Source organism: Drosophila virilis, chromosome X, assembly GCF_030788295.1.
Source record: "Drosophila virilis strain 15010-1051.87 chromosome X, Dvir_AGI_RSII-ME, whole genome shotgun sequence".
In the NCBI taxonomy this organism is placed as follows: Eukaryota; Metazoa; Arthropoda; class Insecta; order Diptera; family Drosophilidae; genus Drosophila; species Drosophila virilis.
The window spans coordinates 21,479,243-21,503,922 of NC_091543.1; the positions used below are offsets into that span (position 1 = coordinate 21,479,243).

At 37.8% G+C, this 24,680-nt stretch overlaps 2 protein-coding genes and 1 long non-coding RNA gene across 7 annotated transcripts in view; 1 reads left to right on the top strand and 2 right to left on the bottom strand.

The window, feature by feature from the left end:
- LOC138911379 (uncharacterized) overlaps window positions 1-24,680 on the bottom strand; it is a 49,336-nt gene that overhangs the window by 4,619 nt on the left and 20,037 nt on the right. The gene's annotated exons all lie outside the window — the stretch shown is intronic.
- LOC6631430 (uncharacterized) lies at window positions 1,584-4,713 on the bottom strand. Of its 2 annotated transcripts, XM_015171203.3 has the most exons (6): window positions 4,537-4,710; window positions 2,819-3,547; window positions 2,610-2,736; window positions 2,374-2,540; window positions 1,947-2,266; window positions 1,584-1,863 (listed from the first exon to the last, which is right to left on the bottom strand). In XM_015171203.3, exons 2-6 carry the CDS (start codon window positions 3,449-3,451, stop codon window positions 1,689-1,691), a joined length of 1,422 nt encoding a protein of 473 aa, XP_015026689.1. In that variant the 5' UTR covers window positions 3,452-3,547; window positions 4,537-4,710; the 3' UTR covers window positions 1,584-1,688. The 2 variants fall into 2 exon arrangements, with proteins under 2 accessions (XP_015026689.1, XP_015026690.1); XM_015171204.3 differs by lacking the exon at window positions 1,584-1,863 and having other exon boundaries at window positions 2,066-2,252; window positions 4,537-4,713.
- On the top strand, window positions 12,961-24,629 carry fw (CUB and Sushi multiple domains furrowed). Of its 4 annotated transcripts, none has more exons than XM_070210069.1 (15): window positions 12,961-13,211; window positions 14,697-14,876; window positions 19,603-19,865; window positions 19,928-20,402; window positions 20,475-20,627; window positions 20,689-20,838; window positions 20,897-21,073; window positions 21,125-21,420; window positions 21,485-21,893; window positions 21,945-22,124; window positions 22,190-22,316; window positions 22,492-22,604; window positions 22,673-23,026; window positions 23,090-23,605; window positions 23,668-24,629. In XM_070210069.1, the coding sequence occupies exons 2-15, from the start codon at window positions 14,720-14,722 to the stop codon at window positions 23,799-23,801; spliced, it is 3,504 nt and encodes a 1,167-aa protein (XP_070066170.1). In that variant the 5' UTR covers window positions 12,961-13,211; window positions 14,697-14,719; the 3' UTR covers window positions 23,802-24,629. The 4 variants fall into 4 exon arrangements, with proteins under 4 accessions (XP_070066170.1, XP_070066172.1, XP_070066175.1 ...); XM_070210071.1 differs by having other exon boundaries at window positions 14,707-14,876; XM_070210074.1 differs by having other exon boundaries at window positions 14,740-14,876.

A 24,680-nucleotide genomic window follows, 5' to 3' on the forward strand; every position in this document is an offset into this window, starting at 1 on the left:
AATAGAGAAAGACGCGTGTCATATTTTTTAACTTGACCCCAGCTGCAAGTTCAAAATACGTACGGTGAAAAGCACACATTAATTGTTCCGTGCCCTTTCTCATGCGCCTGGGCCACGAAACAGTCACAATGAGGTCCGGCCTCAAAATCAGATTTATGCCGGCTTTTTGCGAGCTTGGGTCCAGGCTTGACAGGCCTCTTCCCTATTCACACAAACAGACGGACAGACAGACATTCATGGTTAGATCGGCCTGAATATTGATGTTGAGTTAGAATATATAGTATCCCGCCTTCTGTCTGTTACATAAACTTGATCCGTTTTCAATGAGTTAAGGGTATAAAATTGAGGAAGACTAAAGAAATCCTAAACAGAAATTAGATTGTGCGAAAATGGCCTTGGTTATCCGTTGCTTCGAACTGCTGGAGGCAGTTGCTTGGCACAACCACTCACCCTGCAAGGACCTCAACTGGTATTAGGGGACACGGCCGGAGCATTTCTGACAGCGTAACAGCAATAACTTTTTATTCAGTATTCACTCGAACCGCTAATGCCGAGCTTAATTATGGCTCTTACTTGGCAGTCATTAAGGACTGTAAATCGAATGCTCTGGCCGAAGCGACACAGCCGTCAGACTAACTTCGCAACAAGAGGAACCCGATAGATCCGCTTAGCTGATTTTGAACTAGACTTAGATGACGCTGATGCAGTCATAGATTGGGAACTTTACCTGGAAATTACATGTTCAGATGCCTGTAAGACTACTTCAGATAGCCATAATTATAGAGCAGCCTTCGCTGCTTTCCTAGTCCGCCTCTCAAGTCAGCCGGAGTCACCGATTTGCTTTTAGCGTCTTAATTCCAAAAAACAACCAGGCATCTCGACCTGCTGACATCAATCGCCTTTTGATTGTGTGCATCTCAATTAATAACAAATTTTGCGGGTAGTACCTATATCACTCGTGGTCTGATACACAACTCCTTCAACCGTCACTATTTGGCTACAAGCAGTATTCAAAAAAGTGCTCAAAAACGGAAAGATACCAGTTGTTTGGATTCAAGGGTTATCTTTATACGCAAAGCCTCATCCTCCTGCTTCAAGGGCTTCAGAAAGATCAGCTTGTCATCATTTCTGCCAAAGACCTTTGAATGAAGAGACCAAGTCGTAAGAGCTAGGAAGCTAATACTTTACACTTTACAAATGTGGAAAAATCGAGTATGTCGATTGTATGAAGCTGTTATGGTGACTGAAATGTTTCCTATCTATGCATACTATACGAGCTATACGAATTCAAAGTGAACTTGAACAAAAGACTTGGAAAACCCCGTCTCAGTTGTGCGCTGATCACCAATCAGTCAGTCAGTTTTAAAGATAATGAAAAACCATTTATCAATGCTGATGAAAATATGTTTTCAATGATAATTAAAACTAATTTTCATTATCGTTAATTTTTTCAATGATAATGATATGTAATTTTCATTATCTTTACGTTTATCAATTAGATTTCATTAACACTACTTTTTAGAATGCCAAACACAAATGCATTACAAAACAAAAAAAAAAAGTATTGCTGAGCCAAATTGAAATGTGTTCTTCTAGTGACAATTGTATTTGTATTAAATATTATAATTGTACATACACATACATATGTAATTGTCGATGCATGTGCATGTATGTAGGTACAAAGTTTATCAGACAGATATATTGAAGTGTTTTCGACTGTTATGATGACAACAAATAAATATCGTAATATATAAAAATGTTGCAAATATGCCCAATGCATTAAGAGACATAGAGAATCCAAGCAGATATTTCCATTTCCCACGAAGTGCCTCACAACTTTGACTGTTACTATAACTATTGCCGCTGTAATAATATAATTAAGTTAAAAATAAATTGGTGTAATTGCCAATCGCCTGCTTAATATTTAATCTGGCAGCTATACTCACACATCGCCTGTGCCATCTTCGGCTATTGCTTCTGGGGTGGTAGCCTGTTGATCTTCCGTCAAGCAGGTGCAGTTGCGATAATTCAAGAGTGAGCTCGTTGCTGGACCACAGGAGCCATCAGTTGGCATGGAGGTATTCTGCAGCTCGGCAAACTCAATAGCGGCACAGACTAGAGCCAAGCAGCAGAAAATTAGTGCCACAGCAGAAAACACGTAAGATTCAGCTAGCAACACCTTGTTGCAGTTGTTATGTGCTCTTTTGTATTCAGCTCCGCGATCCCGACCAAGCAGTATTAGACCGGCAATACTGGCAAGTAAAAGCTAAAATATTACTTGATTTACTACTCAGTAAGTAACACTTATGTGTGCAATTAGCGAATAACATGCTTATAATCAATATCGACAATTAAATATGGGATGCAACTTACTGATAAGCCACTTAGGTACGGATTTATCAGTATAGATGCACTCGGTGTCAAAAAAAATATTGAGATTGAGAGACCAACGATCAGCAGGCCGATTGCCAGTTGCAAAATCAGCAGTTGACGCGATAGATTTGAATTCCGAATGTGCGTAGAATACGTATCTTGGATACCTAGGGGGTTTAATATGCATAATATAAATGGATCGATTTATTTTGTTTTTTTAAGTTTGCTAGACTTACTGTCATGGTTCTTATTATTTACAACAATCATCCGACTGTGTCTTAGACTATTTCGAGTTGGTGTGTGTCGTCCAGCGATTTTCATGCCCTTCATATTCTGTGGCACCGTTGTACTCATATAGACAGCCTATCCATTGGAAAAATTAATAAGCATAATCTCGCTGTGCCTGACCACATCGCATCAGGTGCTAGTTGTAGTTAATACGAACCTGCGTTGGCTGTAGCATATCTAGATCGCTCAATGGAATTTGCTCATATGTGGCGCCATAACGATGCGATACATTTGTGGGCTCTTTCATTGCCTTCAAGCTGGTTGGTTCCGGTAAAATGGGAATACGGTTGGACTGTGGCACGTTTTGGTATTTGGGCTCCGGCTTGATTGCTAGCATGGGCGCATGCGGTGCATTTTCATCTGTAGGCGGCGCGGTAACGTCCAATGTCTCACAATTGTGAATTCCAAAAAATTTGGATTTTGCAACACTCAGCGCCGCTTTAACTGCTGCGATGCTGTGGCTGGTTTCATTCAGCTCCGAGACGTGTTCTGGCATTTCCGGGTCAAGCCGATCCTGGATTGTTGCTGCTGTTTCAATGACTGCTGCAGCCTCAGGCGTTTCCTGGTATGTTCGGCTCCGAGATTTCTTGTTTACGTTCATGGCCAAATCACATTGTAAGCTTGTGCTATCCTGATCGTAATATGACTGCAGCGTGGAGCTCTTCGAATGAACGTTGCTGAGTGTTGCCTCTAGCTGTGGCTGCTGTTGTTTTGTCTTCGGCTCCGATGTGTTGGCTGTGGCAGTTAAGTTGTCATAGGTGCTTATTGGCCGGACGATTTGTGGTTGCATTGTCGCCTTCCTTCTTCCTTCAGCTGACGTTGTACTAATAATAATGTTGCCTCTTGGCGCATAGCGTATTTTCAGTATGTCTTACTAAAAAGATAGCTGGAAAAAGAGGTTCTACTCATTTTCTGGTATTTTCATAAAGTATTCGAGCTCTTCTCCCATATACACACATGTTCGCATATGTAAGCGTATCGTCAATTACACTGTTCTAGTCGGGAGTGCTCGATTTTAAGATAGCCTAAAGATAACACAGCTCCAAGCTGATGCAACAAACATTCCAGTTTTCTGCATTCATGCAGCAGTTGTGCTTGTTCTTGCCTCAGCCTCTCACCATAATTTGGCAGGTGACGAACAAGCCATATGCCAAATTTGTATTTAGATCTTATGGTTTCTAAGTATTGCTTTAGCCCTTGTATTAAAATCCATATTTATCGATATTATAAAAATGAAAAGAGATTTCGAAAATTTCGTTCTGCCTGAGACGAGTTAAAAGATGTCAAGCTCTTTTAGTTTCCAAGACCAACATGGTTAGATCGATTCAACTCATCGTCAATAATAAATATACTTTTTATGATCGCAGATGTTTCTATCTGCTTGTCACACGCATTTGCACAAAATTAATATACCCCTTTTAGGCACATGCGATCGGGAATACAGATGCACAAACACACGTACTTCAGGTGAGTCTAAATCGTGTATCCCAGCTTTAGCAAGTATGTATGTATGTATGTAATTCACATGACTGCAACAACCCACACACATTAACAATAGTTGAGTTTAAAACTTTTTAAAGTGCACATGTGTACATATATAATGAAGGGAATCGTTATGGGCCGTTGAATATGCTGTTGCTCAAAGTTGGCTAATTGTAAAACGTTGCTTCGATCTATTTAAAATTTCTTCCGCATTACAAACTTTTTGAAATGAATGTAAACACATGTATGTATTAAGAGAAGCACAACATACAAATACATCTGTGTGTAGAAAAATGGAACCAAAAGAGGCATACCAGTTCACAACAAACAAAAGTAGATATATAATACATAAATATGTTTGTTAATCCACATAAAATAACTTTATATATATACCTGTGTCTCTGCATGTGCATATGCATGCATATGTAAGCTTCTACAGAGCCAGAAAACAACAGTATATATTAAAAAATAAAAAAAAAGAAAAAACAATTTAACAAAAAAATCATAAAACAACAACAGGAAAAAATGCACTCCAATCGAGACGCTGGCAACTGTACGCACCGAAAGGTGAAAACAAACTAAAAATACTTCTCTCGAACACACTTCGATCGAGCGCTTTAAACAAGCCATTTCCATCTGTACGCTCGCTGCTTGGCCTAAACAAAAACAAAAGCAAGCGCTGAAACCAAAACGGAATTCGCTTACTTACCTGCCAGCACTTGGCAAGAGCGACAGCAAGAGCGCAACCAACTCACATGCTCGCCGCTCCGAGTTTGAGCCTAAGGCCAGATGCGCTCAATGTAGGTGCGGATAGTTTTCAGTGTTTTCAGTCGGTGAGCGACTAAGTTGACGTGGCAAGGCTAAATTGCATTTTCTTTATGTACGATAGAGTAAGAGCAACTAAGAGAGCTGTTGTTGAGAGTAGCCTACTAATAGACACCCTGTACACAGCGCCGCATTAGTTACACAAGAACACACAGCACGCAAACTATGGAACTTGAATAACTTCGGTATGAATACCGATACAATCTTTATGAAACTTTCAGGACATAAATATGGCACCTTATGTATACATAAGCCCGAATACTGTACCTTTTTAAATGGGCTCTGCTTTTTAAATTTGGTAGCTATCCAAAAGGTGGAATATTCTTAGCCAATTAAGCCTTAAGCCAATCTAGGTATATAAAGTTCTTATAAGTTTAATTTGTTGCCTATACGATCAATTCTCAAATACAATATAATGGAAATGGGGGAGACACCAGATAGAATATATGTATGTTTTCGTATTATATACGAGAATACATATGTAATTCATGTCTCGAGTTTTGAACTGCTGACGACATCAACGGTGTTAACAGAAAAACTAGACTTATGGCATCCTAATCAAGAATGTTTAAGGGGGATAAATATGCTTTCTTCTGCTTGTTACAAACAGTTACATCAAACTATTACACTCTTTTTAACCGTTTTCATTCGGTAAAGGGTATAAAAGAGAGACAGAGAGAGAGAGAGAGAGAGAGAAAGAGAGGACGGTGGCTAACTTTTAACCAACAGCTTGTCAATTTTCACTATTTGTATTTTTTGTACCTACATATTTTCTCACAGATTGCTTGACAATGAAATTCACCTCAGCAAATGGTGATACTTGTATCTAAGGAATTTTGTATCTTAATGTCTAAGCTTTCAGCTTAATTTTTTATCTGAAAACAATATCTGAAGCATATGTGGATCATAAATAAAATAGTTTGGCCTGACCGACTGACATTGATTGGTGATCAGCGCACATCACAAAACGTAGCTGGGAAGCGTTTTCTTGCTTACCATCCAATTCGGTTTCCGGAAAATCACCCGCCTCTGGTTAGCAACTGGCATTTTCAGAAAGTTCCATCAACTTCAGGCGGCTATTCAAACTTTTGAAAAAAAAAGTAATTGAATGAAAACGTGTCTCAGCGATCGCGAAAAATCAACCTCGAAAGTACGAAGAAAACCCTCAACATATTGAAAATGGGTAAAACGAGTATTAAAGGAAGGGGCACATAAGTTAAATATACTCTGTATCAAAAAGACGAGCTAACTGTGTTCGAGTATCTGTAATCATAAGTAGCTGAGGACTTTAAATATGTGTTATACATATACTTTTGTATAGTCTACGACATCACTTTCCATTAAAAAAAAGAAAGCATCTATAGCTATCAATTTTTACTGCAATTTTTTCAGACATGATAGTTCGAAAATTATAAGAACTGGATATTACGAAATTATTCAAGACTGCATTTTCACCAATAAGGCGCTAAGGAAAGGAGAATAGCTCCGCGCGATATGACGTTCCAAAACGACAGAACTCCGCGCGGAGATATGACCTTCCAAATCATCATTGATGCCCAAAAAGGCAATTTTGTAGCTGCATAAAGGAAATTAATTATTTATACATAAATCTGTTCAAGATATCTTGATAAAGAGACCATTTTTCAAGCAAGAAATAAATTTTCGATCAACCGATCAAATACTTGATATATTAATCCGATATTAATGTATTTTCCAATATGGCGTAACCAAAGTGAGTTTTGTCAAAATATTATAAACAATAAAATTGTTTTTTGAAGAACCTGCTTTTTAACCGATCATGGTCGCCATATGATATAGAAGTCCGATCTGACATATGTATTGCCTGCAACAGTTGCAAGACGATATGTTAAGAGCTTAGAGATAAGTTCATATAGAGAGAAAGAGAGAGTGCGAGAGAGAGAGAGAGAGGGGATAGGGAGAGAGAGAGAGACAGAGAGACGGATAGACAAAGTTGATTCTGATCAAAAATATATGTATGTAAATACTTTATGAGGTCGAGGGTGTGCTTTCAATGCGATACACATTTTGTGATGAAATTATGATGTCTTCTACAAGAGAAAAAAAAAACAATTGATATTTATTTATTAATTTCTTGGAGGTACAGGTGGTGTGCTTACATATATATAAATATATGCTGAACTAATGTATACAAACGTACATGTGCATGCATTAATTAGTTAGAGCAAAACTGCATGTAAGCAAAATATATGCAACAGAACCGGTATATGCGCCCAAATACATGTGCATGTGCGTACATGTGTTGCATGTACCACACATGCATTAGCTCGTTTTTGCAAGCGGCACAACACGTCGCACCGGGACGGCGGGCTTCTTTCTAGCTTTTGACTGTAGAATGTACATATATATGTACATCATAATAAAAGTGTTTGTCCTGAATGACTGTCTAACTGAATGACTGACGGAATGACGGCTATGACTGGTGATCATGGCTAGACTTATGAAAGTAATATTTTTACTTAAGTTACCTTATGGTTGGTCGCGCTAAGACAGGGTTTTAGGGGAAATTCAAACCGCAGGTAAGGAAACATCGCAAAAATCGATTGTATACAACTTTTTTGCTTATCATTCGACCTGGCTCAAATCAATTTTCAAAGTTCGGTTCTTAAATTGAGAGGTTTTTCTTCTCTTGGATAAAATATACGGGTCAAGGAGTAGAACTTTTGGTTCCATATTGATGGGAACGGAAGTTCCACGTGAAGGAAATGATATGATATAGTGGTCAGATTCAGAAGGTTTCGACTAAGTACTGCCTTAAACAGAAAGAGGGACGCATGCATAATTTTATGACGCTAGCTTTCAACTGAGAGTCAGACGGACATGGCTATATCTACTCGGTCGGAGATGTCTCCTTCTATGCGTTACACATTTCAAGGCAAGAACGAATACCCGCGAAAAGGGTATAATAAAATGTAATGAATTACTTTTAATAAATAAAATTACATAATATAAAAAATGTAAAATTATCTATTATACATTAACTACGCCAAAGAGGAGACGATCCTTCTATGTTTTAGTCCAATGAAAGATGTATTTGTATTTGATCTTCGGTGTGCTGTAGGATATAAAATCACTTCAATCTTCAGCGGGGCAAAGGCGTAGGCTGCTCTTTCATGTAATTCGGTTATATGTTTTATTCAAGAGCAAATATCTTATATTCTAATTATTTAACATTTACTTGACTAATCTTATCCAGAATACCCGACTAGAAGACTCTCTTACCCCGAACCGAGCTGTAGTAATATTCAGTGAAACTTTCTTTTATAGATGCACACATACTTCTACAAAAACACACACACCCAATCACGCACGCCACAAGCTGCGCACTTTATGCAGCGACAGTACTTTCTCTTTCCTAAGCCCCACACTTTGGGAAATGCATTCTTGAATAATTTCGGTGCTTATAGTTTATATGCGTACATAAGAAAGTGTTAGTTATTTTGGTTCTGTGTATACTGTAAGAGAGCCTATTGATCACGTTTTGCGTGAATTTGACTAATTTCAATCAAATTTTTTTCTGGTTTGTTTTGCCATAAAGGTAAAAATTCCTAAATTGTAGAACAACATTTTTTTGGCTGACTTTAGCTTTTATAGGCTACGAAAAAGTTGATAATATTTACTTATTGGTTGCATAGAAACAGAGCGAGCTGAACATAAAAATGTTAAGTTTGAACATTTAACAGTGCGTTAACATTTCATTTGCAATGACTTTAGCCTCGAAATAAAGTCATGAATAGTGGGAATTATTGCAAGCATTTCCCGAGTCGACTTTGTCTGCTTCGTTTTTGTCTGAGCCGGTAAAATTTTCGCACTCTGCCCGCACCATCCCTCGAACGCGTCACTTTCTATTTTTATACCCTGAACCCATTAAAAATGGGTATGATTTTTTTTTAAATATCTCGGGTAATAGCTCCGCGCGGAGATATGACGTTCCAAAACGACAGAACTCCGCGCGGTGATATGACCTTCCAAATCATCACGATTTTTTTCAAAATCGAGGTCGGTGCGTAAATCATAACTTTTTCGATGGTTGTTTTTTAATATCTCGGGTAAATAATGTATGATTTTAAAATGTTATACCTTTTTGAATGCGTACGGATCCTTACCATCAATTGGCATTCAAACAAATTAATCATCGATGGGTTAAAAAATGTTGACAAACAAAACCGATTCGTTCGTAAATTCCATTTGTTTGATGATTTTTTGGAATATTTCCGTCAAATAATGTCCGATTTTGGAATTTTGTACCATTTTTGACTCGTAAGGATCAGTTCTATCGATTGGCATTAAAAAAAGGAAATCCAAAATTTTGACCCAAATCGACTCCGTTTCCAAGCAATCGATAAGAATCGATATCGATATCCTGTTTTTTGGGCAATTTTGGTAAGTAATAAGAGCTAGAGTCACGAAACATGATATGTTGCTTCTAAAATAGAATATATATATGCATTTGATGTTGGAAGAAGACAGTTCAGGGTATCCCCTAGTCGGGAGCTCCCGACTAGAACCTCTTACTTGTTTTCATTTAACAATGAAATAATGAAGCATAGACAACAGTCCCATTTCGCTATTTATACTAAACATGTACATAGATATAATTATGTTGCAAATCGAAATCCAATCGTAATCTATTAATAACAAATCCGTTGCAAATACAAAGCTGTCATGTCCACTGAGATTTTGATCTCGGTTCTTTCCATCGGGTGGTCCCAAAACAATCAATGGCTCCATTGCCCCTGTTGTGGAAATATCAATAAGTTAAAACTAAAAAATTCGCTCTCGTTGGGAGATTGCCTCGCCCCAAGTAAGGGGTATCTCCGACGCCATAAATTCCATATATTTCTCTACATAAAACTGTTTGTCCTGGCTGACTGAATGACTGACTGATGACCATACCGTAAGTGCTGGGCAGCTGAAATTACTGCAGTTATGTGACGGGGATTCGGGAAATTCCACTCGAAAGTGTGGAAATCGCGAAACACGTTTGTACGAAACCATCCGATCGGAGTCAAACTCATTTTCAAAGATCTAAATAAAAAATCATTTGAGACGTTTATCACACTTTTCGCACAATCCAAACTTATTTGGCAGAAATGCGTTTGAAATGCGTTCGATCAGTTTCAAAGCTTTTTTTGAGAAAATTTACTTCAAACGTGCAGTGGGTAAGCCCGAGTTTAGCCCGGCGTATTTATACGTTGATCTAGAAAACCATATGTTATAAACTTAAAATTGGGTTTTTTCAAATCATCGATGGCGGTGTTTTAATGAAATTAATAAGTATCAATATCGAAACACAGTTTGTTTTTATAGGAGCTAAAAGCACCAAAGAGGTATGCAGCATATCGTATATTATATACCCATCCAGAATTTTTACTTTATTTGAATACCTACTTGTGGCTCTAGTCAGGAGTTGCCTAGCAGTCGTATAAGCTTACATACTTCTTCCACCTCTTCTCTTTATAATTCTTTCAAAGCAGGAAAACAATAACAAGTATTTTTTACATCATGTCTGAATGGTTTCGAGGCGAGAATGACGAATTTGCACTAAGAGCGTAGCACAGGTTATTAACGGCACACTGTTAAAAATAAGCCAAAGAAAGAACAGACGAAAATCAAAGCCAAACTAAAACTGACTTGGTTTGTTCCCGTTTGACTGGTACTGCGTTGCATCACTCTGGGCAGACAGACGGTGGGGGCAATTGGCCACCGTGCTCACGCACGACAGTCAATTGACACCGAACTACTGGGTATGTATTCATTCTATACGCATACATTCTATAAGTAAACATGGATACCCACATATGAGAATGTAGTTGCCACGGTTGACTACTTACCTTTATTGACCATGCCAATTAATAGAATTAAACAGAACACAGCTTTTACTGTACTCCAGTTATAGTACGGGTTTATTTTCTTTTGCTCACTCGAAGTTGCTCTGTGAACTAGACAGCGGAAAAAAAGAAGTAAGAGTGCTCTAGTCAGGCTTGATCGACTAAGAAATATCCTGTACTTGCAAAACAACCACTAACTCTTCTCTTCAAATAATGTCATGGAACGCAATGCGCTATCGCTGAATTCCTACATCGTACATAAGGACAAGATAAGGTCGATTAAGCTCGCCCAGGAATATATGTAAGCATATACTCTAAGCTCGAGAAACTTTGACACAACTGCAAAATACCTGGCTGTATACATTTTCAATGAATGTTGGTTTGCTTTTACTAGATATAAAAACGGCAAGACTCATACACAGTATTTTTTGTGCTTATTCTCCTGCCTGTTACATATATTCGCACAACAGCATTGTAACCCATTTTCCGTATATAGGGTATAAGAGAAGCAAGCAAGAGTGCTCTTCTTGACGGTGTCCGATCGGGATATACCCTTTACCCGGTCCAAGTGGATGTAAAACAAATCTTTTAAAGCTTCACATTTTATTGTGGAAATTGCTTTGCTCAAAATCATTGTACCCTCTTTAATCTTTTCTACAGGTCCAGGGTATAACAAGCAAGACTGCTTACGTCGGGAGTACCCGACTAGGCGATATCCTGAACCAACGAACGAACCGAATGTCACGATTATTAATGTATGTCTGCTCACCCATTAATACCCTAACCGAACATGATGAAAATTTCTGGCATGGAACATGCATATTTTTTTACAAAATATTAACAGTTCGAATTTGTATTCATTTGGTTTTGCGGGATGAGGAGGCGGCATCCAAAAACTGAACTGAGATATGTTCAAAGAACACGATTTCGATTCTTAAAGATTGCTTGGAAGCAGGGCGATTCAAAAAGGTAAGGCATACACTTTTAGGGAAAATAAATTCTTGATATATGCGGACATATAAACGGGCGGACAAAAAGACGGAATAGAATATATACATTTTATGGGGTCAAAGATGCTGCCTTCTGCCTGTTACATACAACTGAACAAAACCATTATACCCGTTTTACCCATTTTCACTGGGTTCAAGGTATAAAAAGTTTACGTCGGTAACAATAGGGCAACAAAGCCGGCACTTTAACGCGGAGGTTGATCGATATGTTACAAGCAACGGTTAAGTTAATAGTGTGCAACATTATTATTATTATTATATTTGTCTATGATTAGCTGGAGCTATAAGATAAGCAAAGGCTTAAATCAACACATAATAAGTCAAGTTTTTGTTAATAAATAATTCTTGTGGATCAACACTAATTGATGGAGTGTTATATAAATACGTAAATGATACGTGCATGATTCAATTTGGTTACAATTTCGACTTAAATTTATTTAAAAAAGTGCAAATTATATGAATATTATTATTTGTTTTCGCATATCTAGTATGAGTTAATATAATACAAACTTAAATCGTATGCTAATCCAATGTTATTCCGCTTTGGCAGTATGCAAGATTCGTTTAAGCTCGTTTTGAAAACCAATATTGAAATTTTATAAGAAACGGTTGCGGTATTGCTTGAGTCTTCATCAAATGGCTAAATACGTGCCAAATATGTCCTCAATCAGCCCTCGAACAAATTGTGTAAAGCTCTGCGATTGCGCAGCCTGCTTGTATTTCACGTCTGCAACAATGCCACAACAATGACAAACAGCCAACCGAGCAACCGAGCAACCAACCGACCAGTCGACCGACCAACCAACAGCCAACCGAGCAGCCAGCGAACCAATCAACCTTATGGTGACGGTGGTCGGTCGTCGGTGCACACGCGCACTGCTGCGAACTTCTGTAAGCAAAGCGCCAGCTTAAAACCAGTTATAAGTCAACTTTCATTCCAAGCAGACGTGTCAGGCGTACGGATCGGATCGCGTTTTTGTGTGTTGTGTTTGGCAACAGCGAACTCCGTTAACAATTTATATATATATATATATATATATATATAACATTTATACATATATATACATATATGTGTATGTGTGTGTATATACTATTACTTTCGTATATATACATACATTTATATAAATTTAGATCGCATATCGTATGCACATGAAATAAATTCACAATCATAGATAACCATTTATTTAAAAGTTGCTGCTCAAGCCAAAAAGTATCTTTTTTGTTTAATACATTTTTTTTTTTTATTGTGCATTTTTTCACGAGTAAATGAAACAACTTTAACTCCCACTCATAATATTGTGGATAGTAAAAGCAGAACATTTCCAGAAAGCGAAATCAATAATTCTGGCCATATATGTAAATGGTATAATCATAAATATGCATATGTATATGTACGAAAAATTCATTTGTATCTGTTGTGCATATATATTTTCGTGTGTATGTGACATAAAAAACTCGAATCGGGATTATTTTTAACTGACTGTGTGCGTTTTCGTGGTTGAACAGTTCTAATTCGATTTGAGCGCATTGTACTTTCTCATATGGATTCAATTAACACATCGAATCTCGAATTTTATAAGACACTAGCTAAAAACTAATGAACCAAATATTTGTTGCTATTTAGCCAGTAGCAATTAATGCCACAGACACAAAACACCAGAAACAGCATTGGCTGCTACCACCGATAACTAGTGAAAGATACTGGACGTAACGAAAGTTGCTTATGAGATTGGAGAAACCGGCCACCGAAATTCTCCTCTCAGCACACTGAACATTTAGCGTTCACCATACAAATTTGTATACCCTGTACACATTGAAATTGGGTACAAGAAGGGTATAATAGTTTAGGCAAGTGTATATGCAGTTTCGACCCCATTAGGCATATCGATATTGTTGACGATGGATTTCGAAATCTAAAAATGCAATACATATTCCCACATATATCTTTCGCAATTTTCAGAATATTGATAAATATGGTTTTTTAAGTTTTCGTCAGAGGAGCTAGAAACACTTTTTGGACTCTCACCCCCTCTGATCTCATTAGCAATGAACAAACCTAAGGCTGTGCTTTTGCGCGCGAGTGAAATTGTGTTTTTGTGTATGCATGCAGAAAGTTCAAATTCTTCTGGGCTTTAGGGTAACTTCTAGTCGGTCACTTTCGACTAGAGCACTCTTAACTGTTAAAATGTATCATAACACACCTAATAAAGCAATCGTTCGACAATAGGCAACATGCTCCAGGCCAAGTTAGCCAAGCAAACAAAACGCAAATGAAGCCTTGAAAGAGGTCGAAGTGCTGCATATTAATACGAGAGCAGCCAATGAAAACAAAGACATTATTTGTTAATACCACTCAGTAAAAAGTACTATCGTTTACAAACTAGTGCAATATTCGTACCTTATGTCCATATGATATCTAATAGGTATGCATGTATCTGCTTTCCACATATTTATATGCATCATTCCGTCATACGGTATGACTGATTTAGGCTTCGTAAAGTTTTTGCTTCAGAGTCATTGCCCGGTTTTTGTGATTTTTAATGATGAAATGCATTTGTTTTGTACACCAATACGTACATACATAGATGAACATGTATTCATACACATTTTCATGATTAAGCAGTGAAAATTCAATGTGAATGCAAAATGAAAATCTGACGAGTGTAAGACAGCAGCTCACGGCTTGTACTCACATACATGTGAATATTAATTGAATATATGCATTTATACATATGCTGCACATGCAATTATATAAGTACATACATAAACACATAAAAAAATAGGCATTTGTATGCATATGGTGATCATATGTGATGCTACAACTGTAAATACCCCCACTAATCAACAGCTAATAACAGCAAAAAGCAAACAATGTTTTGCTTTTGCCGCAGGTTATTGTTCGTCTCGGTTGCACCTCGACTGGAAAACGTTTTTCAAAGAGCCATGGCCTTTTCAAAACATACATTCCCTCCAACCATAATGCTGATTATGATGATGATGACGCTAATTACATCCGGGAGTTGCCACAGTAAGTTCCTTGCCAGCAAATTCATTCATAACATTAGCATTAAGATTATAATATAATGTTGATCAACAAGCGAATCTACAAGAATGCAAAACTCCCACTTGGCTAGGTCGACTCTAGGATCGGGTATTACTCCTTTGAAGTAATTCATTTACACAACTTTCTTTTACTTTTTTAAATAGTTCAGATTGGTTAATAAATGAAATTAGCAAATATAATTGCTGAGCTACTGAGTTTACCGACTCTTTAATTTCGCTGTTACGAGTTTTAAATATTACATTCACCCGTGATATGTGTGATATGTTTATAAATACCATATACATGTAAGTTTTTTATCCGCCTGTTTTGTCATATAGGAATGCAGATGTATTCCTATCACACAGGCTGCCTGCCCTAGTTAGCAAATGTGCAGATAGCTTATATGTACTCGAAAGTGAAAGGATCAGAAAACATAACATAACATTACATAAATGAAAGATTGCGTCTATTAAAGCGTTAAGATTAATTGACTACGCCCCTGGAGAAGTGGAAAATCACAGATATCAATATCTTCTATAATTCGGGATAAAGCCTACTGATAAGCTGTAAGGATCGAGCAAAGTATTGCGCAGTCGGTTACAACCGACTGCAACATATCCCATTTGCTTTCGGGTACGCTTATAATTACAGAAACCCGTTGATTGAGCCACTCACCACACAGTAAAAAATGTTGTTTAAAACCATATTTGTGTCTATATATAAGAATTTTATATCGAGTTTAAAAGTTACGACACAAATTTGAGTGAACTCTATGATTTTCTGGTATATTTTTTTACTTATTTTTTTTAAATCGAAAGGTATATCTATACAGACAATTTTTCCATATAGCATATTTAAATTGTGCGCTGGATTTGCATCACTATGATTATTATTATTGAACGCCCTCCGATTTCTTATGTTCAGACTCTAATAAATGACATGTATTCAAATATTTATAAACTAACTAAGATTTTGTAATACTTAATAATAATAATAATAATGAAAGTGATAATAATATTAATAATAATAATAATAATAATAATAATAATAATAATAATAATAATAATAATTACAATAATAATAATAATAATGATAATAATAATAATAATAATAATAATAATAATAATAATAATAATAATAATAATAATAATAATAATAATAATAATAATAATAATGATAATAATGATAATAATAATAACGTATTAGCGGGGAGAAATACTGCGACCAACAAGGTTTATTAACTAAACAGAAAAATAGATATTGTACAAATCATCAATATGCTCTTTATACCATGTGAACGAGTATAAAAATAAACAAGGCAATTTCTAATGCTAACTGTAAATAACAGTTTTTATACTCTTGTCGACTTGTTTGGATATATTGATTAAGAACTCATTTTTGTATCAAGAATTAGAGCTCGCTTTAGTCATGTCCGTATGTCTGTTGTTCTGTTCATATGCAGACTGATTTTTCAGCCTTAAATCTATCTTCGTGAAGTTACACGAATTAAGTTAAGTAGTTCATTAAAGATGTGTACAAGGGCATTTAGTGTTCGGCGCACGGAAGAAAGCCATTCTTTCTTGTTATTATGAGACGCATAATATATAAGGCAAAACTCATATAAGTATGGGTATCATAAATACTGGTAAAACCGGATAAAGGCGATTGTAGTCTAATAACAATAACTGCTTTTTATACGGCTCTTGGGTAGCAAAAAAAAATCATTGAAGTTAGCAACACTTTGCAATTGCTACTTTGAAAAGGGAGACACCTGACATCAGCATCTGGAACACCAACAACATTTGCAAATATCGCACAAGCTCCGAACAACTTAAATACCAAGCCAAGCCAAACGAAACCATTAAGAAACAAATAAATATCAGCGAGCAGAATATTATATTATATATTTCTGACATATACACTTTAAAGTATTCGAGTCTCAGCCAAAGGACGCCTACATTCATAAACCTTAACTAACAACTGATCCGTCATGTCCCAAAATATTAGAAGTGAAGATAACCACAAGAATAGAGTTTCAGTCGAGTGCAACCGAATGCACTATACCCTGTCCATTGCGTAAATATTATATCTTATGTCAGAAAATAAAAGTTCTCCATGCATTTTAAGTATAAAGTCTGATACTGTGACTTCAACGAATATTGATTGGATAAAATCATGATAAGTCTGGAAGATACTCCTTGCCACTTGCCCCCTGTGGGCAATTAAACACTTGCTTTTCCATCAGACAATAGATATATATTTTAAATTTCAAAACTCTAACTTCAAAAGCGCCAAAAACGTTGCGTTTATAGATGGATGATAAGCAAGAAGAAAAGCAAGCTAGTCGGACATTGTAAAATTCCAACATTGCTAAGGAGTATTCAGTGTACCCGATCCGGGTGGATGGTGTCGGCCTGTGCCCATTGGTCTAAAATTATGTAATATAGGTAGCTGGGCATGCCGTTGAACAATAATGGGAGTTTTATTCTTAATTATGGCAAAATCTGAATAGTAAATGTTGTTGGTATACACTGGCATACACACATATAAGTATATGTACTAACTAACAATCGTGTTTAAATTTGAAGCATTGTGAGAACATTTTTCAAGTTGAAAATTAAATTGTTCGTTTATAAATCATGGTCCATGTGAAAGAACCCAAAGCATAAAAGAATATATTACATACATGTATATGCAAATTTTAATTTTGAGAATGTGTTCTTATACCACGGAATACAAACGAAACCCAACCGAAAACCGAAAAACACCCACACAAATAATGCATAGCTCTAAACTAGGCAGCTAGACATGTAGGTAAATGTGTGTATGGCTGGACTTTTAATAGGTTTCTGAATACGGCATGTATTTTTTGTTTTGTCTTAAGACTAAGACATTTTAATTTAACCAATTAGGGAAAATAAATTCAATCATTTTAGAAAGTTTTCTACAATATGAAGATTGTTCGCTATTCTGTATACACATTTTTCACATTGGTGAATAATGCGCAACCTAAACTGAAAGAGTTAAGAAGCGGAAATTGACTTGTTTTTTACTGGATTTACCTTATGTCACGTGAAGACAGGCTTTTGGGGAATTGCCAACCGCAAATGTGAAAAAATCTCGGAAAAAGTTTGTGTAGTACTTTCTCAAAGGTTCGGCTGGAAATTAATTTTCAATTATGTTTATGAAAATTCATATGGGATGAGATTAACGCTTTCGGCTGTTTTCATACCAACTGACAAATTAATTTTTTTATAGCAATTTTCATTTAGCTGGAAAGCGGTTTAAGACTACCGTCTTATATACTTATTTCCAAAGGCTCGAAAGTAGTTCAATAATTGAAGTCTGAAATAAATGCGAAATACTTGGACATTTTCATAAGACCAAAGATTAAGTGCCGTTTATAGTTGCAACATGCAGATAAGTTAGGCGAATGGTGAAGCTCGTGATTGCCAAGTTTTTTATGCGTCAATGGCGTTAAAACTTGTTTGTTTAAAACTGGCTATAAGCCTCATACACAACTTTGTTTTAAGCAAAAAGAAAAAAGTTTAGTTCTTAAAATATAAAGTAAAGTAGCTTTACTGCATCATCTTTTGAATCATGTTCTGAAACTCTGACAATCATTATAATGCATTAAAGAATTCGCAACTTACATCTTTGACAACCCATTCTTTGTATATCACTGGGCTAGATTCGGATTTACCATGTGTTTATGTTTGTTTTTCCTTTTTTTTCTGCCGCTCATCTGATAGCATTGATGATAACATTAATTATACTATAATTTGAGTTATATAATGTGTATTACAGGCAAATGCATAAATATTTCTTCATCCGTTTAGATGTCCTTTCGTATACCCATTTGTAAAAGGGTATACACTTTGTTTGAATTGACAACCGCCAATTTCTGTTAACTTACAGCTGATTTTATTTTTAACAGTACCAAACTGCTCTTAATAACATCATTTTAGCAGAAACTGCGAAATGCGGATTATTTTGCGCCTAAATACATATAATAATATCTTGAAATGCACATATTTATGTACCAAAAAAAATACATTCACCAATGTACACATAAGCCAATAGCCAACAAAAATTCTAAAATATATAGCCCGTAATTAACCCTTATCATCAGACAATCATTAGTACACAATTTCTGTCCAAGAGAGACGCAATTGTCAATCAAATGAATTTTCACAAAATCTTCAAGTGAATTCTTGTAAAGATCCTTGGATATGAGTTTGAGCGGGAAACTTCACCCACCAAATCATGGACCACAGGTGTGAGAAACTTCTCAGGTGATCTTCACAAAGATCTTGCAATCTGACTTTGAAGCCAACCGGGCGATAAGAAAAGATGCTTGAAGCAGTTTAAGGGCTCTTGCTCTTGGACTCTTGGATTAGTGTACTAAATATAAATACGTATAAATTTGTGCTTGAAAGAAGAATATAACTGATGAAATGAAAGGAATTGAACATCTTAGGTAAAAAAGAAATATACGATTATTTTGATTGACTCGCTCTAGGTCATGGATCTTTTGTGATTAAATTCAAAGACAATATCATTTGATGACGCTTGTCGTGATATTAAGGCACCAAAACCAGAAACCACGAGCGAAGCAAATGAAAAATCGTATAAAAATAAAAAACTTGTCATCAAATCACAGAAACTAAACAACAAATATATATATAATTGTTTTTGTATTTACTTTTAGTTTGTGGTCCGCCGGCAGTGCCACTTAATGCCAAAGTTCGCACAGTGACCGGCGAGAGTGGCATATCAGAGGCACATTACACATGTGATGCTGGTTACGAGCTGTTTGGCTCGCCCACCGTTAAGTGTGATCCCCACAAAGGCTGGGAGCGAGAGCTGCCCTTTTGTGGCGTCAATGTGGCCTACCGCAAGCCGGTTAACCAAAGCTCCTACACGCGCAGTGGTCCTGCCAGCTATGCGAATGATGGAAAGCCTGGCAATAAGGTAATCACAGCACATTTGCCAGACAAACAAAGCTTTGCATGTGACACGAGTCTCTCTTGCAGAATCCCGATGGGCAAGAATGCTCGGAAACACAAAAGGAGCCGTCTCCTTGGTGGCGTGTGGATCTTTTGGTGCCGCAGGCTGTACATGTGGTACGCATTACCACGCGCGGTTGCTGTGGGCATCAGCCGCTGCAGGATTTGGAGATACGAGTGGGCAATAGCAGCGCGGATCTGCAGCGGAATCCCCTTTGCGCCTGGTACCCAGGCACATTAGATGAAGGCATTGTGAAGACTTTCACCTGTGCTAGACCGCTTGTTGGTCAGTATGTGGCCATTCAGCTGGTTGGTGTTGAGGGCAGCCTAAGCCTGTGCGAAGTAGAGACATTTACCAATGATGAATTTTCCGTGGATCGCTGTCTAAGCCCCAAAATCGGGGTGGATACCGTAGTAACGACATTTTCCAAGACATGCTACGACTTTCATATTACGAAAGGCGAAAGCTTTGAAAAAGCTCAAAGCATTTGCAAGCAAACAGGCAAGTTGCACTGTTGCATAAAATATAACCTATCGATAATACATGTTAACTAACAGCACTGTTTTGCCTCAGGTGGTAACTTGGTTCACGACTTTCGTGGCGCTACAAGCCAATACATTCTATCGGAATTGGAGCGTCGAAAAACAGAACTAAAGCCGCAATTGGTTTGGATTGGCGCACAAAAGGAACCGGGCATTACATCCCGGACTTGGCAATGGGTTAATGGTACGCAAATATTATTATCCACGCATTTAAAGGTAAATAACGTATGCTATTCTATTAACAGGCGAAATAGTGCAGAAGCCAGCGTGGGGTAAGGATCAGCCGAATAATTACAACGGAGAGCAGAACTGTGTAGTCTTCGATGGTGGCCGAAATTGGCTCTGGAATGATGTGGGCTGCAATCTGGACTATCTCCATTTCATATGTCAGCACTGTATGTCGCATCTCAGAACATATAATTATATATAGTCTAACGTGCATATCTGTTTTAGCACCGTTGTCCTGCGGCTCGCCGGATGCGCGGCAAAACACAACCGTGTTGGGGAAAAAATTTACATTGGGGGAGAAAATACAATACGATTGTCCAAAGGGCCATTCGCTTCTGGGCTATGCAGAGCGCGAATGCAAGCCAGATGGCACATGGAGCGGAGCAGCGCCGACATGTAAATGTGAGTAACTTATCAGAGGTTGCGTACCGAGTTTAAATAACAACTATGTAGATGTTGACTGCGGTGCATTACCCGAGCTGAAATTCGGTTCTATACACCTGTCCGAGGAACGCACCAGCTATGGAGTGGTTGCTACCTATAGCTGCCATGAGAATTACACGCTAATTGGTAACGAGAATCGAACATGTTTGGAGGAAGGCTGGAATGGCAAGCAGCCAGAGTGCTTGGTGGACTGGTGTCCTGATCCACAAGCGATTACTGGCGGCAACGTGCACTTCACTGACAAGCGGGCCGGGTCCACTGCCACGTATGTGTGTGATCCGGGATATGTGCTTGTCGGAGAAGCGGTAAATATTAAATTTCATTGGATGCGGTGTCAGTTCAAATACATCATTTTTTATTCGTGTACAGATAATCTCATGTGGATTGGGAGGTGATTGGTCTAGTAAAACGCCGTCGTGTCGGTTTGTCGACTGCGGTGCGCCCGCTCGTCCAGATCGGGGCATATCCATTCTAGTGAACGGTACAACGACGGTTGATTCTATTGTCAAGTACGAGTGTGATGAGGATCACTGGTTAGACGGGCCGTCGGATCTGTACTGTACAAGAGATGGAAAATGGTCTGGCGAAGCACCAGTTTGCGAGCTTGTAACATGTGAAACGCCACAAGTACCAGCCGGCACCTTTGTCATTGGATATGATTACAATGTACACTCTAAAATACAATACAACTGCGATCCTGGTTACATTATGCATGGAAACCCAGTTCTTGAATGCTTGGATACAGGAGAATGGAGTTCCGATGCGCCCTACTGTGAATGTAAGTGTATTTGTGAGTAATTGTAATGTAACTTAATTAAAATTCTTTTAGATATCGACTGTGGCTCCATATTGCCCATACCGTTTGGCTCCATCAAATATGTGTCAAATACAACTCACGTCGGCTCCGAGGTGGTCTTTAGCTGCGCGCAATCACACAAGCTAAGCGGAGTGCTGAAACGTAAATGCCTGGAATCAGGCATCTGGAGCGATTCCAGTCCCAAATGTGAAGGTAGGATTATATATATGTTGAATTATTGTATATTATATAAATTAACCATTGTCTATGTCCCTTAGAAATTCGATGTCACGAACCGACGCTGCCCACACATAGCCTTTTGTCTGTTACCGGCAATGACCGAATGTACGGACGTACTCTTATACGCACCGCGGATTCCACACAAAATACAGCACAGACGTACAAGTAAGTTGTGTCGAGTGCGGTTATATTATGTGCCTTTTTGATCAAGAATCAATGATGTGTGTCGACAGGAATATTGATAATCGCAAAATTATATTGTGAAACTTATATCTATTCTTTTCGAATTCTTACTTCTATTTAATACTGTTGAACTGTAATTAACTCGTTGACTTTTCAGAATTGGAGCGCTGGCGAAATACCGCTGTGAGCGTGGGTACAAAATGGTTGGCGAGGCCTTGGCTACCTGTACGGATAACGGGCAGTGGAGCGGCATAAGACCAGAGTGTGTATGTAAGTATAATGAAATTGTAAGATAAATATCGATAGAGCTAAAACAAGCAAATTGTTTAACTTCACAGATGTGGAGTGTGGGGCGCCAGAAAATATAACTAACGGTAAGGTGACGTTGGCTACCAATGCCACTTACTATGGAGCCGCAGTCCTTTACGAATGTAATGCAAATTACAAACTCAATGGCGTCTCACGACGATTGTGTACAGAGCATGGCAATTGGAGCCACGAGGCTCCAAAATGCGTTGAGGTTGTCTGTGATATGCCCAATGTAAGTGATAGTTTAATTGTGGAGGCAGACACTCGCGCCGTTGGCTCGGTGGCTATCTTTAAGTGTGCAAAGGGTCGCATTTTGGTTGGCAATGATACACGCATCTGTCAAAAAAATGGCAAATGGGCGGGCAAGAGTCCAACATGTAGACGTAAGTATTATGGGTTTAAACGCATAAAATATATATTGACGTGTGACAATTGTCAATAAACAGCTGTTGACTGCGGACGGCCGTTATCCATTGACAATGGTCGTGTAATTGTGGTCAACGATTCCACACTTTACGGCGGCTCTGCCGAATATCACTGCATACCAAACTACCAAAGGGTCGGTCAGTATCTGCGGAAATGCACCGAGGATGGGGCTTGGAGTGGCAAGCAGCCGCATTGTGAACTGGCAACTGTGGAGGGACAAGAAAGTTCTGAACTGGGTACAGGAGTTGCCATTGGCGCTACTGTTATTGTAGCGTTGCTCGTGATCTTTGGCCTTATATTCTTGTATCGGAACAAGGCTAGGCCCGTGAAAAATACAGAAAACATTCAGGCAGCCGAAACAAAAGATGAGCGCAATGCCGCCGTAATGTCATATTCTACGCTAGAGGCAAACAATCGCATGCACATGGACAACAACCCATCCGCGACCTTCAACACATTTCAAGGCGGAGCTGGGCATCGAGGAGTCCGGAACAACGACAACACTGGGGACGGTGAACGAGTAAGCAGTCGCTCGGGTGAGTAGAGTTTAATTTACAATTAACATAAATAATTAAATTAATTATAAATGTATTTGCAGAAAACATTTACGACCAAATACCAAATGAACAGTTTTATGATGCACCTTACGAGATGCGCACAAATGATGAAGTATACGAGCCAGAGCCAGTATCCAATAACGTAATCACAATTAATGGCATATCTGTGCGATAAAGAGCATGAGTTATATGTCTCTGTGCGTACGTGCATGTATCATTAATGTTAACTTTTGTTTATATATGTATATAGTAATTTAAGAAAGGACGTGAACAATTCGTAGTTGCAAAAACTCATTTTTTACCCAATACCCAAAGCACGAACATCGGGCCTGTGTGTAACAGGCAGAAGAAAGCTTCTCCGACCCTATAAAGTATATATGTATATTTTTGATCAGCTTTAATTGTTAGGTCAATCTAGCCGGGTCCGTCTGTCTTTCTGCATGCACACGTTGACTTAAAAAATTAGTCTTCAAATTTGAACGCGTTAAATTATCAGTAACTCCTGTCATTTGCCATTTGCGTTTTGAAGCTAGCTCGTAGATATATTCGGCATTAATTGTTCTATGCGTGGAATAATTCATGTCCCCCTCCCCTCACTATCAAAGTTAAATTGTTTGAAGGAATACCCTTGCGCGTTGGTTTAACCTCACATTTGGGTGCCATATTCAAGTCCTGAACATTTGATATAGATCGGACTGAAAACACCGAAGATATTCAAAAATGCATTTCCTACAGTGTGGGGGGATGAAGGTAGTAGCACAGCCGCTGCAGCAGGTGAACACGTGTTAATGTAAAGAAGGAATGTTTGTTAGAGAAGCTTGACTCTGGGTAAACGGTATCTCCTAGTTGGGCATACCCGATTAGAGCACACTTGTTTTTTTTTTTTTTTAAATTATTAAGTATTATATAAAATATGTATAACCAGAATGTACAACTTTGTTATGCAATGTGTAAGTACTCGATAATACTTAAGTAAAGAAAAACTATGTTTTATTTAAATAAATATGTGGTTAACTAATTTATTATGATGCAGATAAACTGAATGTATGCGTTC

Coding starts and splice junctions, on each gene's coding strand:
- LOC6631430 (XM_015171203.3), bottom strand. CDS start 3,451: ATGCAACCACAAATCGTCCGGCCAATAAGCACCTATGACAACTTAACT. Junction 2,737..2,818: donor ATATGCTACAGCCAACGCAG/GTTCGTATTAAC, acceptor TCCAATGGATAG/GCTGTCTATATGAGTACAAC. Junction 2,541..2,609: donor AAATAATAAGAACCATGACA/GTAAGTCTAGCA, acceptor TAAACCCCCTAG/GTATCCAAGATACGTATTCT.
- fw (XM_070210069.1), top strand. CDS start 14,720: ATGTTTTGCTTTTGCCGCAGGTTATTGTTCGTCTCGGTTGCACCTCGA. Junction 20,628..20,688: donor GACTTGGCAATGGGTTAATG/GTACGCAAATAT, acceptor TTCTATTAACAG/GCGAAATAGTGCAGAAGCCA. Junction 22,317..22,491: donor AATACAGCACAGACGTACAA/GTAAGTTGTGTC, acceptor TTGACTTTTCAG/AATTGGAGCGCTGGCGAAAT.